Source organism: Miscanthus floridulus, unplaced genomic scaffold (assembly GCF_019320115.1).
Source record: "Miscanthus floridulus cultivar M001 unplaced genomic scaffold, ASM1932011v1 os_2177_1, whole genome shotgun sequence".
Lineage (NCBI taxonomy): Eukaryota > Viridiplantae > Streptophyta > Magnoliopsida > Poales > Poaceae > Miscanthus > Miscanthus floridulus.
Window position 1 is genome coordinate 42816 of NW_027098139.1, and position 17185 is coordinate 60000.

The following is a 17185-nucleotide window of genomic DNA, read 5'->3' on the forward strand; positions in this document are numbered from 1 at the left end:
GTGAATTGCGATCATCAGTTGGGGCCCAGATGAGACATACTCGTGTAGCTAACTACTAGTAGCCTCCAAGCCACCTTGTGAGACAGCTATTGCGATATTTTTGTCCAATCTATAGAAAAACAAAAATTGTCTCAGAAGGATTAAACGATATAAAACGTGGGGTAAAAATGAAGTTGTAGATAATATCACATTTATCTGTCCTATGGTTTTTATGTGAGTACCCATAAAGATGCATTGTGGGGGGCAATGCATCCCATAATCTTAGAGGGTTTCCAAAATTATTTGAATTCAATTCGTAAAACAAAGTGAAACTTATTTTCTTGCTGGACATGCGCTCAACACACTAATTCGGTTTTGGACATTTGTTTAGTTTAGTGCAGGAACAATTTCTTCATTTATAAGTTGAAGATAAAACCACTTCGTCCACAACATGTAAGATTTTTTTATTCAATTGTTAGACACCAATGTAAGTATCCAATTAGCAGCTGCCATAACTGCTTTAACGAAGGGAATGAACAAACCCCCCCCCCCCCCCCCCCCTTTGTTAATTTTGTCCTTAAAATCCTTAAAATCCCTATATTTGTGGACGAAGGGAGTAAATAATTATTTATCATGTTCTTAGGTTCTTCAGATGTGAGAGCAGTTTAGCTCGTTTTCTTTTACATTAACCTTGTAAGAGCTAGTGACTGAGCAAATTTTTTTTTGCTTTCAACAAAACAGAACAAAAGGCCTCTTATCTAGTATTCTTATCAGGTCTGTCGCAATATAAAACAACCATGATATAAACTCGTCGTACTAATAGTGTATGAAAATTTAAAAAACAAAATTGGTGCAGGATGATCATACCCTTTATGGTTGTTTATATTTAAACAGGTTTGCAAAAATATAGTAACTCATATTATCATATTAAAATAAAACCAAGCAAACTTGAACTATATACCTTGGATGATTCTCTAGGAAAAAAAAAACTGGAGGATAAGTTTTTTATCTTTACCTTTTAAAAGGAGTGAAAGTACTCTAGGATTATGGCTAATTTTTTTGGATAAAGGAAAAAAAGCGTTCCAACATCTGCACCTATGAAGAAGTGCATGCAGCCAAGGATTATGGCTAACTGTTTCCATTATGCGGTATGAAGGTGTTGACTTTGTCTTTAGACAAACTGAAATATGATAGACCTTACATAAAAAAAAGAAAAAAGCAAGCCTATATGACTCACTGCGTTTTACACTGCATTTGTGCAAGTAGGAAAGAAATAATGTACACATATAGATTCATGATTGGAAGATTAGTTATCTAAATCTTTATCTAAAAAAAAGTTGAACATATGTATCAATGGTTTACAAAAAGAAATAATGTTTATTGCTTTAGTTGCAAACATCTCATAGAAGACCAAATCAAACACAACAAAAAATCTGATATCTTTAAAGACTGATCTAGCATCAAATTTTCAAGTTTCCACCTTATAATCCTGCTAGGCTGTCTCATAGCCTTCTTAACCTTGTCAATGCCATAGAAGCAAAGAGGTACTCTTTGAAAATTACACCTAGAAGGTTTTGAAAATTACACCCAATCATTTGCATTCTTCACGTTCACTAACTCTTTCTTCTCTTTTTGGAGCAATAAATTTGGCGTCAACCTTTGTAGATGCAGTATCCAAACACCACACCATTTGCAATTAAATAACCCAGCCAAGAAATATGAACAAATTCCAAGACGGAGTTTGTACCAGTTCATACGGAATTTGCCCAAACAAGACCAAACCGCCCTAAACGGAGGAAAGAAAAGTGCAGGCAATCAACGACTGCCCGTAGCGGTTCGCCAGCTCAGCAGCCACCTCGGCGCCCACCCAATCCTCTGCCACGAAACGCGCCAGCTCAGCTGCGCTGCCCTCCGGCCCCACATGTCATGTTCACGTTTCGCCTGCGTCGCCGAAGCAGAGCGCTTCCTCGAACCACGCGGCGGACAGCAACCTCCACGACTGCAGGTGGGCCGTAGAACTATGGGCCCGACATGTCAGTAGCTCAGCTCAAGAAAAAATCTGTACCAAACGCGGTAGCCCGCGGAGGAAATCCTGCGAGGTGACTGCGGGGCCCACGCAAAAGTCCAATTTTTTGTTCACTTTTTTTTTTCTTGGCGTCTTATCTCTTTCCTTCCTCGCTTCGCTTCCCTACCCACGCCACGCGTGTGTTCTTCGCAGCCACCCAATCCCCGCCTCGCGAAATCCGGCGCCAAATCCCCTCATCTTATCGTCAAATCGATCGCCAGCGGGCATGATGGCCCCCTCATCATCGCCCCTGCTGCCGCACCGCAGCAAAATGACCCTGGTTTAGTCCTCAAAATCCCGCCTTTCTTTCTGGTGCTCTGTCTGGCTAGTATATCGTGTCGCCGCGCGAGGACCCGGAGACTCGATTCCGGTGTATCTCTAGGCTGATCCGGCTGGGTTAGGATTTGGTGGGCGGGGATTAGGGGTTGTGCAGGTGGTGTCTCGTGGAGGAAGAATTCCGTGGGAGGATTAAGGATTTTTGATCGAGTTCGGGGAGAAGGGCGCGGCGTTTGGGAGGAGGTGATTCTCGCGTGGTTGCGTGCTCTGGTGGGAGGCTGCTGCGGCTGCCGCCGGGATGCCGACGCACTTCACGCCGTCGCAGGCGCACGCCGCGTCGCACCACGCGGCGCACCACCACCACCACTCGGCGGCGGCGGCGGCGGCGGCGGTCACGGCCACGGCCACCGCACGCCTGCACGCGTCCGCCGCGCCGCCGGCCTCGGCGTCGGCCGCGGCCGCGGCGCTGTGCCCGCCGCACCTCCTCGCGGCGGCTTCCCCGGCCGCCTCCTCCTCCGCGGCGTGCCCGCCCGCCCACGGCCCCATCTTCGTCGGCCCTGGCGCGCCGTGGGCGCAGCAGCCCCAGCGCGCCGCGGCGGCGGCGGCCGCGCTCGGCCCGGAGTTCGGCCGCGCGCGCACCACCAGGACCATCTCCAAGCGCACCCGCGGCGGGGGCGCGCAGGACCGCGGGCGCGTGTCCTCGGCCGCCGCGGGTCGCTGTGTTGAGAAGCTGCTCCGCGTCGCGCCTGAAGATAGGCGAGGGCTTGGTTCGGCCCTCACGTCCTTCCGGGGCGAGTTACTTGGTCCTGAGGACTACTGCCAGGTTCTCCGGGACCTCGGCGACAGGGATAAATCCGCACTCCGTGCGTTCGAGGTGTTCTATGCCGCACTACCCTTAGTTGGGGGTGGTGCTGTTGACAAGGGAAAACTTCTGACTGCCGCCATTGGTGCACTTGGCAAGATGGGCCGGCCAGACCTCGCCAGGAGGGCTTTTGATAGTGGCATTGCAGGGGGCTATGGCAACACGGTGTTTGCGCACTCTGCGCTCATCTCAGCTTATGCCAGGAGCGGGCTTGCAACTGAAGCCATGGGGGTGCTTGAGTCGATGAAAGGTGCAGGCTTGCGGCCTACGACGGTATCATACAATGCAGTGATTGATGCATGTGGAAAGGGGGGTGTTGACCTTAGGTTCACACTCGGGTATTTTCGTCAGATGCTGCAGGATGGGCTCTGTCCAGACCGTAAAACGTTTAATTCACTTCTTGCTGCATGTAGTCGGGCTGGGCATTTGGAAGATGCTCGCACTGTCTTTGATGAAATGATCCATCTTGGTAGTGGGCGTGACATTTACACTTACAACACATTTGTCGATGCTATTTGCAAGTGTGGCAACATGGAGCTGGCTATGCAAGTTGTATTGGATATGGAAGCAAACAACATCAAGCCTAATGTTGTTACATATAGCACGCTTATGGATGGATTCTCCAAACTGGAGAAGTATGATGAGGCACTCAAGTTGCGTGAAAAGATGAAGTCTTTGGGAATTCAACTGGACCGAGTTTGCTACAACACCTTACTGGCCATATATGTGAAGACAGGGAAGTATGATGAAATCGCTACTGTGTGTGAAGAGATGGAGAATTTGGGTATTGAGAAGGACACTGTTACTTACAATTCCTTGATTAATGGCTACGGAAAGCAAGGACGCTTGGACATGGTTGCTTTCCTTGTTCAAGATATGCGGGCACAAGGTGTAGCTCCTAGTGTGCTGACATACTCAACTTTGATAGATATCTATTCAAAGGCAGGAATGCATGGAGATGCATTTAATGTCTATTTGGATTTTAAGGAGTCTGGTCTAAAAGCAGACGTTGTTCTTTTCAGCTCTTTTATTGATACATTGGCCAAGAATGGTTTGGTTGAGTGTGCTTTGTCTTTGCTTGATGAGATGATGAGGATGGGTATCAAGCCAAATGTTGTAACCTACAACACAATTATTGATGCATTTGGCAAGTCTAAGATTCTTACTGAGGAGGATCCTGATATTGGGCACATGGGAATTGTTGGGGTTTATGGCGGTCAGATTGTAAGGGCCACTAATCCAGTGGCAAGAGGAGGGCGCTCTGCCACTGATGTTAGGATGAGGAGGTCACAGGAATTATTTTTCATTCTGGAATTGTTTCAGAAGATGGTCCAGCAGGGTGTACGGCCAAATGTTGTAACATTTTCTGCGATCCTGAATGCTTGCAGGTACATCTGTATCGTTTCATTGGAGCCCTCAAATGCTAATGTTGTTCTAATTCTTTGTACTGAGCCAGTGTCTCTAAAAAAATACACTTTCATGCACTGTATCAGTCGGAAATTCAAGAATTGCCACTGTGTTAACCTGGACATTAAACTGTTTTTAACAACTTGAACTAGATAACTTCAATATGGGATTTATGTTTACACTGGTTAACCTTCAGCTTTCATGTATTTCATGAATACACAAGATTACTCTATATTCTACAACCTATCTTTTTTTATACTAGAAAAAAGCCATGTTCAATGTGTCCTAGTGTTATTCAAAACAAATAGCACAGAAGTGAAAGACGACACTGCAAATTTATCTAGAAATCACATTTATGTAAGTGTGCCTCTTTAAGTTCTGTGTGGGTTCTAACTATTTGCTTCGTTCTTGTTCTTGTTCTTGAAGTCGCTGTAATAGTTTTGAAGATGCAGCCCTTTTACTGGAACAGCTTCGCTTGTTTGATAACTCTGTCTATGGGGTTGCATATGGGCTTTTGATGGGCCATCGAGAAGCTTGGTCTCAAGCACGGTCCCTCTTTAATCAGCTGGGTCGCATGGATTCTCCAACATCTTCTGCCTTTTATAATGCTCTTACTGATGTGCTATGGCATTTTGGCCAGGTAGGTTTACTCAGTGTATACTCGGATTCAAGTGTAGTTATTGTTTATTAGGATTATGAGTTCACTAATTTTTTTGTGATAATCCTATTTTGCACTGATAAATTATATTTTAGAAAGAAGACTATTCTATTTCATTTTTTTTTAAACTTCAATGATTTGTCACCTTTCAGTCTTCCACCCTTTTTGTTGCATTAGTTACCTAAACTTTTTCCAAATAAGTAATTAGATTTCTGTTCCTGGCCATTTTCAGAGGCAAGGAGCTCAGCAAGTTGTGCTTGAAGGGGTAAGCCGTCGTGTTTGGGAGAACACATGGGGTGATTTCTGCTTGGACCTGCACCTTATGTCATGTGGTGCAGCTCAAGCAATGGTACATGCATGGCTCCTGAATGTGCGGTCTATTGTCTTTGAAGGTCGAGCTATGCCTGAATTTTTAAGGTACTTGATCCTTCATTGTGCAAATCTGGAACTGTAGGCTGGGGCGAAGGTACACTATATGTACGGGGTGCAAATGCACCACCCAAAATTTGAAAAAAACAGTAGTTTTGGCTTAAATTTCACCATATATGCACCCTCCCTAATAGAATTATATGCACCCACAAGGCAAGTGCATCACCCTTCAATTTGCTCTAGCTTCGCCACTGACTGTAGGATAGAATCTCTTGGCTTTGCCTGAACTGACACCATGTTTTTTTTTTGTCTCTGCAGCATTCTGACAGGTTGGGGAAAGCACAGCAAGATAGCTGGTTCAAGCACTCTCCGTCGTGTCATTGAAGCATTGCTCCTTTCAATTGGAGCGTCATTTCTGGTCGAGCGCTTCAATATCGGAAGGTTTGTGTCACCCAGTGCTTTGGTGGCTGCCTGGTTGAGAGAGTCTGGCACCATTAACATCCTCCTCCTCCGCAATGAGCGAGTGCAACATGCAAACCCGTCCAATCTGGTACCCAGGTTACAGGCGTTGCAGTTGTAGCCCCTAGATCTCATCTCGTTGTCCCTGGTAGGGTTGGTTCTGTCACAAGCTTTGCTCTAGTTTTTATATTCACCTTTGTTCAGAAGATCGTAGTGTATCATAGGCTCAGGGAATAGGTCGCTCTATTAAATCCCAGTGTTTTAGGCCGTTTTAGCCATGAATGTAATGTTGTAAAATTGTCAGCCTGCCTTACAACTCCTTTCATCAAGATAAAAGTGCAATTTCTTCACAATAGGAGCTCCATGACTGCCGACCTCGGACCCGTGCTTCTCTTCCTTAATTGCAAAGAAAAGCTCCTTACCTTGGGATGGCGATTTGTCACGCCTTTGGTCAGTGATGCCCTTAAGGCCTTGTATCTCTCTTTCGGTTTGTTTGATGAAAGCTACACTTGCCCATGGATGGTGACACATCCATCGCTTTCTCCCTTTGGCTCGTGATGGCTTTGCTGCTTTGAGAGATGCCAGCTTTGCTGGAGATGCAAAGAGCATCTTTTCATCCATGAGCAGCTTGTGGTTTGTGGCCCTTTCTGTGTGGCAACAGCTCAAGAGGCTGTAAAAGCTGGAAAAGAGTGGTGAAGAGCAGTGCAATGTGTTTTCTGCTGAATCAGATTTGCAGCTGTGGCCTATATCTGATGTTTCATCCTTCATAATTGGACTTGGAGATGGATACTTTACATGGGGTATTTGTGAGCCATGCAAATGGGTCAAATTGGAGCTGGAGTTCTGAAAATTGTCTTTTCCTTCACCGGTTTGGATATTATTAAGTCATTGAAATGACATCATGCTCGAGGGCAGGGTCAAAGAAATACAAAAAGAATACCATTTTCTGTGTGACAATCCAGGCCAGAGAAAAAGGTGCCCAATTGGTTGGGCATGCAATTGCGATCTGCAAATGTCCTTTTTGCTAGTTTGTTTATGTATCTTTCTAAAGAAAAAGCTGATGTATGTATTTGATTAATTGAGTAAGGGGTGATCGTAGCCTGTCTATCTGTGTGCTACTTAATTATATGTTTACAAATACAGTTCATTTATTTATTTTGTTATTCAAAACTTGAGTGTTACTATTTTTTCACATATATGTATGCAGATTGTGACAAGTATAAATTTTTTTGTAGAACACTTTTGATGGAAATGAAAATTTAATGAAAACTATCATGATTTTATTCTACGAACATGAAAAAAAAATCAGTTAACCAAGTTCCAAATAGTGCAGCCAGTCGTTCAAACTAGTTGAAAAACATCTTTTTCTTTTCACTTGATATCTCTTTACGAGAATATGACAAGTTTAAGTGCTGAAACACAGTATCCAGATCCAGACAGTTGAACCGCAAAGGTTTTCATGGATGATGGGATGCGCTGCACGAGAAAGAATTGCGTCCGGGAGCAAAACACTACCAAGAAAGTGTTTGCTTCACATGGATGCAAAGCGAATGATTACTTGTGATCCAATGTTTTTGGAGAGAATATGCAGGTTGTGCGAGGTTGTGCGTCCGGGAGCAAAACACTACCAAGAATATGCAGGTTGTGCGAGGAGGACAATCGTCCTGTTTGTTTGGGTTTGTTTGGCTAATAAGCCGTATTTTTTCAATCAACGAACAGTATTTTTTTCTCACACCAAGTTAGCCAATAGTACTTTCAGTCATGACTTATCAGCCAAACAAGCCCAAACAAACGGGGCGAATATTGAAAACCATGCCAAACCAAACTTGACAGCTGAAAGAGATTGGTCCAAGGATTGACTATTCCCGGGAAATGTTGTTCTTTTTGTCTAAACTGTTACTGCTGGATGCTTATCTGGATTGAGAAAATGGCTTTGAGAACAGTTCATTGTACCTGGACGTGACGCTTGACTATTTTAGCCAGGACAGAGTAGGCGCAATTTTGTCAACAGAAATGTCAGTACTACTCTATAATCTATATGACGTCTGAGTAAAATCCATTCATGATTACCTATGGAATTTCAGGTTATTTTAGCGGTGCAAACCGATGATATAAAATGCATATAGGGCGTGTTTGCTTCCTCGCTACAGGATGCCACACCGAAGCTTAAGCGACGCCACATAAAAAGTTACGCGTTTAGTTGGTGAAATAATTACGGCAGCCACAACTTTTCGTAGTTCATTTTGAGTGTGGCGGCCAAAAATAGCGTCGCACCTTAGGCAGTGGCGGTGGCGTGCTCTGCTTGCAACCAAGCACACCCATAGTTTGCTAAAAGTGGTCTGTAAGGTTACAATATTATTTCTCAATGCTCAACACCAACAAAAAAATTTGTTTAACCAGTTGACATTTCTGAGAAAATTCAATTGACTAAAATTATATTCATGATCTACAAACTTAGTTCGAATTTAAGGCATAAATAGGAACATGGCACAAAGTTTGCTTGGCGAAAGGCACAGGGTTATTAATAATACTACATTTCTCTTTTCTTCTTTTTTCATGTTCCTTTTCTCTCCGTACTTTATGGTGTAGTGTAGTTTAACCGATTAAGCATTAAAATTCAAGCAAGGGCACATGGAGTGGGAAAAGAGGTAGCTAGTCAGAACTTTGCCACATCTCCTTTTTCTTTTACATCTTGCTTGTGTATTAATCGAGTTAGATATGGGCACGGCTAGATGTTTTGGTCCAAAGTATATATACAACACATGAAAAGGGTCACTAATAACAATCACAAGTGAAAAAACTTGACCAAAATTGTGGCATGCAAGCGTGCAATTCTGGACAGTTGAGTGCTAATCAATAGGCACCCACAAAAGGACGGTACATACAGCAACAAAAGCAGATCATATAAATATAAATGAGCACCAAAACAGAACTCTGCAACACATAGTCATAGATCTAGACAGTTAAAAGCCAGGAGCAACACAGCACCAGGTGAGTAGAGGCGCGGAGGCGATGATAATAGAAAGCCTTGTGATGTGTAACACATCAACCAATTTCCCAGTTGCCAATATTTTCTTTCCTCATCAGGATGACAACACAGGTTGGCACTGGCAGCAAGGTAGATGGATAGGGACAGGGACAGCCCCTGTGTGGATCAACACAACACGCAAGCAAAATAGAGAAAAGAAACTGAAAATTTCAGAAACAGAAAATAGGCACAAAATATTTTGGGAAGGCTCCAAAATATCAAGCAAAAACTAAAGACCAGATGCTTAAAATGCCACTAGGAAGCCAGCAAGCAGCCCCGGCACCTTTTTTATTGCCAAGCTCACCAATCACAAAGAGGGGAACACTCGAGAACACCTAACGAAGTCACCATTTCCCGCCATATATATATATATATATATATATATATATATATATATATATATATATATATATATATAGTATACTTCCTCCGTCCAGAATAGAACGTAATCATAAAAAACGTGCAGGTTAAATTAGTTTAAATTAGATTAAATTTATAAAAAATAATATTAACATTTATATCTTTAAATATTTTTAAAAAAAATATATTTTATAAATAATCTAATGATATTTATTTTGTTTCATAAGTCTTAGTACTTTTTTATATAATTCTAATTAAAGTTTGAATTGTTTAATTTTGAATGGTATTTTTTTAGATGGAGGGAGTATATATTTTTTCTCTCCCTATCGTTTATTCGATCCATGGGTCTTGTTCAGCTGGTATAAAGTTTGGTTTGTTCCGCTTCTTTTTTTAGTTGGAATAGTGTTTTTCTCACGTAATATTTTAAATAGAACGGTGTTTTTTAGTTTTGGGTCAAATTTTAGATCAGCGAACGGGCCATTATTACTGATATTATTTTATTCAATCTCCATCTGGATGCGTGTGTGTGACTTGTGAGAGAGACAGATTCCACAGCAATTTGCTCCTCTTCCACGCACAGGCCAAGAACTGCTCCCCAGAAAAGATCGTATTTTCAGCCGGTTTCTGTCCGGGAAATCGCTGCTGGAGATCTCAGAGAACCGGAAGGCTCGAAGTTTTTGCTCCGTTTGCGTCGAATCTGCCTCTGGAGCGGAGAAAGGAGCGGCCTTTCGAGCTCGTAGGGTCCGTCCCTGAGAAGGCGAGAGGGGACGTGGCGGCGTCAGCTCTAGGGCGCTCGTGGAAGTCGGTGATGCCGGTGGTTTGAGGTCGAGGCGGCCTCGGTGGTTTTGAGGAAGCCGGCCTCTGCCGCGGCGGGGATGGACTCCAGCGGGGAGGAACTCCTCAAGAAGATCCGGGAGCTGGAGGTTGGGCAGGCGCAGCTCAAGCAGGAGATGTCCAAGCTAATACCCGGCGCCGGGGAGCGGCGGCGCTCGCAATCCGTCTCGCCGCGGCGCGGCGTGCCGGTGCCGCCGCCACCGCTGGCCAAGGGGAAGGCGGGGGCGCCAGGTAGGCGGCTGTCCGGGGGGTTTGAGGGCGGGCAGCGTGCGTGGGCCCGTGGGTCGGCGTCTTTCCCGCACTCATCGCCGCTGCAGCGGGAGGGCCGCGCCACGGGCGCTGGAGACGCTAGCACCAGCGCTAGGCTGCCGGAGAGGCAGTACTCCAGGGTGCTGCAGTCACTGGGGCAGTCCGTCCACATTCTTGACCTCGACGGGAGGATCATATACTGGTTAGATTTCTGCTGCTTTACCGTTTTTTGATTTGCTTGCCTGCAACTTGCGAGCTTGACAAACATTCGAGGAAATGCAGTAGTGGTCATGCTGGTCAGATATGTTGATTTTAGTGCCTGCAATGGAGTAAGTGACCGCATATACGAGTTGTGACCAAAATGAAATGTATCTGAAGCTTTTGCAATAGCAATCCTAGACTGTTGAGCAATTCTTGTGTGTCATTTTGATCTATCAATAACAAACATGTGATAGGGGTTGCAGTGGGATAGTGCAAATGACAATCTGTTACACTGTTGGCATTCTATAGAACTCTAAATCTGTAAGGATGTGCCGTTAATTTTCTGTGCGAAGTCACAGTAATGAAATGCTGGATGGGATGCCTAGACTTTAGCTGGTTCTGGTGATGAGCTTGTACCCTGAAGTTCTACTTCTACATGATTGAACATATTGGTATAACTACAATAAGGGCCTGTTTGGTTCCTTAGACCCAATTTTAGTTCCTGTCTCGTCGGATGTTTGACACATGCATGGAGTATTAAATATAGACTAAAAAAATAACTAATTACACAGATTGCGACTAATTTGCGAGACGATTTTTTTAAGCCTAATTAGTCTATGATTCGACAATGTGGTGCTACAGTAAATATGTGCTAATGACGGATTAATTAGGCTTAATAAATTTGTCTCCATCTATGTAATTAGTTTTATAATTAACTCATGTTTAGTCCTCCTAATTAGCATCCGAACGTCCGATGTGACGTGGACTAAAATTTAGTCCGTGGAACCAAACACCCCCTAACATGATAAGGCACTTCCTCTGTAGTTGTTGGTTGCTTGAGGGCCAACATTGAGTCACAAAATGCACCAGGAGCTCCCTACAAGATCAAAATTCGTTTTGAGTTGCATTTCTTATGTAAGTATTGACAGAATATGCATTTTGCGTCATAACAGTCCATTTGTTATTTTTAAATCTTGAAATGCTACTTCTTTGCCCTTTAATCGGATAAACATTTTGGTTTGATAAGTGTGTATGCTTTTTGCTACATAAGCACAATAGGTTCTTCACAAGTGTTCTTGATCTCATTTTGTTTTTGTTTGTGCTTCCTTTTTCACCATATTTTGTCATGTACTTATTATGTAGGAATCAGTCTGCGGAGAATCTGTTTGGCTATCCTGCATCGGAAGCCCTTGGTCAGGATGCCCTAATGCTTCTTGTTGATTCCCGTGACCACAATGCTGTAAATGACATCTTCCAACGTATTTCTATGGGTGAAAGTTGGACTGGGAAGTTTCCAGTTAAGAACAGTCAAGGAGATAGATTTTCAGCTCTTGCCACCAACACACCTTTCTACGATGAGGATGGCAGCTTGGTGGGTATCATTTGTGTTTCAAGTGATTCCCGCCACTTGGAGCAAATATTTTGTAAGCCTCCAACCTCTGCAAGGCCCCAGTCAGAATCATCTAGGACATCTTGTGATGGGAGTTGCAGCAACACTAGTCGCAGAATCAATTTGTTGAACAAAAGTCCTTTTGATCCTCAGCTACCCCTGCAAAGCACTTTAGCTTCCAAGATAACGAATTTGGTAAGATGTTTTTTCATTACATGAAACAAAAGTTGTAGATGTACCACTACTTCATTTCCCAAATACATAGCTTATACAAATATTGTTCTTATATCATGCTGTCCTGCGAATTGATATAACTTTTGTTTCAATGGTCCATTTGTAGTTCAAATAGCGTTTACCAGGCGTGCTATAATTTAACATCATTTCAAAACAACTATAACTTTTTATGGACTTTAAATGTGGTAGAGTCTTACCGCCTGTGCAAGCGGTAGAGTCTTACCGCCTGTGACCGGAAGGTCCCGGGTTCGAGTCGCGGTCTCCTCGCATTGCACAGGCGAGGGTAAGGCTTGCCACTAACACCCTTCCCCAGACCCCGCACAGAGCGGGAGCTCTCTGCACTGGGTACGCCCTTTTTTTAAATGTGGTTGCATGGTCATTTCTAGATGTACCATGATTGTTTTGCTAAATTCTAGAATGATATCTTTGGCATAACTTGTGTAGTAATCAAATATGGTCTCTTTTTAGTATATATTCTTATTTGTTGCTAGCATATTCCTTTTTGATTTTTAGAATAATAACACAGGCTACCAAGGTCACAAATAAAGTTCGTTCTCGGGTCAGGACAGACGAGAATGGCATAGAACGGGAAGGTGGCAGTGGTGAGAGTCATTGTTCAGATCGTGGTGCAAAGGAAGAGCCAACATCTAGTGGAACAAATACACCAAGAGGCGATGCACCACATGGTCCCTTTGCTACAGAAGAGAACTCCCCTGGGAAATCAACGAACCCAAACAGCGATGAATCAGAAGGAAAAGTAGGTCTGCACAAGATTTTGAGTTCGAAGGCAGAGGCACTACTGAACAAGAAAGGGATATCATGGCCTTGGAAAGGGCGCGAAAATGAGGGACCTGATGAAAGAAATCATGTGATATTGCCGTGGTTGCATGGTGGCCAAGAGAACGGTATGAATCATCAGAAGGTTTCTGATTCTAGCATAGCTCCAGATGCCCAAGGCACTGAACACAACCAACCTAACAAAAATGAGGCATCAGGTTTCTGGTCCTCTTTCAACAATAACAGCACAAGCAGTGCAAGCAGCACAGGAAGCACTAATAGCAGTGCTCTCTACAAAGTAGATCATGAAGCGGATTGTCTGGATTATGAGATCCTGTGGGAAGACCTGTTCATTGGAGAACAAATAGGTCAAGGTATTTGCTTCTCCTTTTGTGAATGGTTGGTTGATCATATGGAAGTTTTTATTCATGGTTTCATATTTGTTTAGCCTCAAATAAAAGCAGCTTCATTTTTCTTTTGCGCCGTTTATTAATTGTTCTTTGGCAGCATTTGGATTGTGCTCTTGTCTACATCCTACATTTCCGAGTGTCTACTTTATCTCTAAATTTGTATGCATATTCTCTATTTCTAAAGAAAAAGGCTAGACAGGCACTACAGTTGGAGATGTGAATATACCCACTTTGCCCATGTTTGGCCTAGATCTCTTTCTAAATTTATTAGAAGTGGAAACCATGTCCTCATGATGACAGCCTAGTCCTAAATCCTTTTTTTGGGTGGTTTTGGGGGGGGGGGGGGGGGGGGGGGGGGGGGGGGGGGGGCAGTAATATGAGGCTGAAATTTCAAACTTTGATTCTGCTCTAGTTTGTATGTTCGTCATGCTTCAAACACTTACGGTCTGAACCTCTGGAGAACTTTGACAACCAGTGTGCTCCTGAAACTTTATATACATATAATCTTCAGCGTTTCTTTTTAATAAGCCATTAATTTAACTTTGCCAAATAAGCCTTAGCACGATCTTTCTTATGGTGATACAATAGGAATAATTTCACTTGAGGTTCATATTAAAAAAAGGGTCTTATGTGCAAGATTGGCAGACATCCTACTAAAAGCACACTGAGGTGTACTGTGTACTGCTTTCTGTTATATTGAATGTGTTTTAATTGTCCTCTGTTTAACTTTTGCATGTGCAGGCTCTTGTGGGACAGTATATCATGCTTTGTGGTATGGTTCGGTATGTTCTGTTGCTTGACTGTTGCATTAATTACTAATCTTTGTTTATTTTTGGTTTTAGCTTCATCATCTTTTGTGGCATGTTCTGGCAGGATGTGGCTGTTAAAATTTTCTCCAAGCAAGAATATTCAGAAGAAGTGATACTGGCCTTTCGACAAGAGGTATATCCATCCCCAGCTACAACTTCTGTACAGCTTATAACAAGTGGATATGCAGTTAATCCTGGAGCTGCAGAGTAATTATTAAGTTATGAACCAAAATACAGAGAAACTTGAAACAAATGAAATACAAATTGCGTTTCAGTTTCAGGATTCCTGCCAAACCTACCATTTTCATTGTCACCAAATATATTGATGTAGATAGACATAAAAATAACATGCTCACAGTTCTTCATATATGTTTCTTTAGAGTTGATTCTGAAAAGTGGTAGTGAAGCCTGTGTTAACTTCAGATTTTGCGACTTTTATATCAAAGGTGTACTTAAATTACACTGATATCATTCATATGTGAAGGTATACCTTATGAAGAAACTGCGCCATCCTAACATACTGCTCTTCATGGGTGCGGTTACATCTCCACAACGCCTTTGTATTGTAACAGAGTTTCTCCCTCGGTATGTCCCTACTTTTTTACGAGCACATGTTTGCAAGTGTTTCTTATTCTGTGGCATTTCCTCACTGTTGCACATCTACATTAGTTGAGCCAAAAAGTTTGTTTGCATCTGGTTGAATGGTTCGACTACAACAACTGTAGTTGCATAAGGAAACGTAAATTTAAATTCAGAAATTGTAGGCTTGGTTTAAGTTGAGAAGTCATTGATATGCATACATTTTGCTGTTGGAAGTGGTGTATCCTGCAAAATCTATTTTTAACTAGGATTATCTAGTAAAACGCTTCTTTAGAATCAAAGGATTTTGCCCAACCTTAATTAGGGAATCTGGATGCATGTATAGAAATAGAAAACCATAATGTCAACCTAGGCGATACTTTCCCTGGTTCAAACTACAAAATATAATGCCGTTTATGATTCCTTCAGATCAAACTTTTTTGAGATTGACCATGGATATGTAAAGCATTACGTAGATTGACTATGTAAGATGTTGCTAGATTTATCACGAAAATTACTTTCATAATATTTAATTATGTTTATTGGACCGGGTTCGAGTCGCAGTCTCCTCGCATTGCACAGGCGAGGGTAAGGCTTGCCACTGACACCCTTCCCCAGACCCCGCACAGAGCGGGAGCTCTCTGCACTGGGTACGCCTTTTTATTGGAGATCATATTTTCATAGAAATTACTAGTCCAAGTGTCACCTTGTAGACTATGCCGGTGCCCCAGCTGTCATATATTTTGAATCTGAGGGAGTATTCTTCATGGGTGAATGGTGAATGGTGATGTATGACAGCTGATCTATGAGATCCTTTTGCTTGGGTTGGTTTGGTTGCATGTTCAAAACACCGTCAAGCACCCAAACACCTTTCTTTTATGGTTCATTTCCCTATTTTTCATCCTGTCTTTTCAAATGCAGTGGAAGCTTGTTTCGCTTACTTCAAAAGAGCGCTACCAAGTTGGATGTGAGACGACGTGTTCACATGGCTTTAGATATTGTAAGTGCATTTTTTTCTTGGTATTATGACTCCATTATTCACATGATTCAGTGAATAGTTTGGGGCCAGCCAGTTCGTGCTTCATATTTGAACAAGGAACTGCCAATTCTCTAGCAAAATTTTCTTCATTGGGTCTATGTATACTGCAATCCCTTAGTCATTGTTTTGTATTTATACAGGCAAGGGGCATGAATTATCTTCACCATTCCAGTCCACCTATCATTCATCGAGATTTAAAATCATCTAATCTGTTGGTCGACAAGAACTGGATTGTGAAGGTAACATTGGAATTTATTTGTTTTCCAAATATTTTGTATTTCCCTGTTTGCCTCTTCTCATTTCTTTTGACTCAATCAGGTGGCAGACTTTGGTCTTTCACGTCTCAAGCATGAAACTTTCTTGACAACAAAAACGGGAAAAGGAACAGTAAGTTCAAGCATGTTTAATTTGAGATGTATCAAATGTGATTGGTTTAAAGCTTTGCCCTGCGTTATTTTCTGTTTAACTTATTCGATGTGGCTTTCCTATCCAGCTGCAATGGATGGCGCCAGAGGTGTTGCGCAATGAACCTTCTGATGAGAAGTAAGCTGTGGACAATTTTAGTCGAAGGAAGTTCCTCTTATCACCTCTGTATATGTACTAATATTTTCTTTATGGTGCTAATGTAGGTCTGATGTGTATAGTTATGGGGTTATCCTGTGGGAACTTGTTACTCAGAAGATACCCTGGGAAAATCTGAACTTGATGCAGGTACATTTTTGTTGTATGTTTTGTGTTAGTTACTTAGTTATTAATCTTTGAGTTTGACCATACATTTGCTTACAACTGTGAGCTTACGGGCATTATATGTTGCAGCAAATTCTAAACAAGGATAAAATAATTAAGAGTAATAACAAAGTAATGAAATTTGAAGCAAGCAATGATTGGAGTTATTTTCTCATTTCGCGTTGTCTACTGAGATGATGGGCTTGCTGACTGCTTCTAGTTTTTTTCTTTTAGATTGCGACTGCTAGTATAACTGGTTACTTGAAAATTATAACTACTCAAATTTCAGGGTTTTGCGGAGCACACTTTTACCCAGTAATTCTTTTAAGATAATACTTATCTTCATAGTTTTGACAATCCCTGTATATTAATTGTCAAGGGTGTGTGTCTATGTAGGTCATTGGTGCAGTAGGTTTTATGAACCAAAGGTTGGATATCCCAAGTGAAGTAGATCCTCAATGGAAATCAATTATC

The 17185-nt window shown here is 42.5% G+C and overlaps 2 protein-coding genes across 2 annotated transcripts; both read left to right on the plus strand.

The window, feature by feature from the left end:
- The first annotated feature begins 2151 nt into the window (after positions 1 to 2151).
- Positions 2152 to 7180, plus strand: LOC136534677 (pentatricopeptide repeat-containing protein GUN1, chloroplastic-like). Its single transcript, XM_066527065.1, has 4 exons — positions 2152 to 4570; positions 5016 to 5229; positions 5480 to 5664; positions 5935 to 7180. Exons 1-4 carry the CDS (start codon positions 2619 to 2621, stop codon positions 6194 to 6196), a joined length of 2613 nt encoding a protein of 870 aa, XP_066383162.1. The 5' UTR covers positions 2152 to 2618; the 3' UTR covers positions 6197 to 7180.
- Positions 7181 to 9970: 2790 nt separating this feature from the next.
- LOC136534680 (uncharacterized) lies at positions 9971 to 17182 on the plus strand (the record flags this gene model as incomplete). Its single annotated transcript, XM_066527067.1, has 12 exons — positions 9971 to 10748; positions 11891 to 12332; positions 12898 to 13522; positions 14300 to 14340; positions 14432 to 14500; positions 14852 to 14952; positions 15868 to 15946; positions 16126 to 16224; positions 16304 to 16372; positions 16479 to 16528; positions 16615 to 16696; positions 17108 to 17182. Coding segments are annotated over exons 1-12 (2142 nt in total), but the record flags the coding sequence as incomplete, so codon positions are not given.
- Positions 17183 to 17185: the final 3 nt, after the last annotated feature.

Coding starts and splice junctions, on each gene's coding strand:
- LOC136534677 (XM_066527065.1), top strand. CDS start 2,619: ATGCCGACGCACTTCACGCCGTCGCAGGCGCACGCCGCGTCGCACCAC. Junction 5,230..5,479: donor TGCTATGGCATTTTGGCCAG/GTAGGTTTACTC, acceptor GGCCATTTTCAG/AGGCAAGGAGCTCAGCAAGT. Junction 5,665..5,934: donor GCTATGCCTGAATTTTTAAG/GTACTTGATCCT, acceptor TTGTCTCTGCAG/CATTCTGACAGGTTGGGGAA.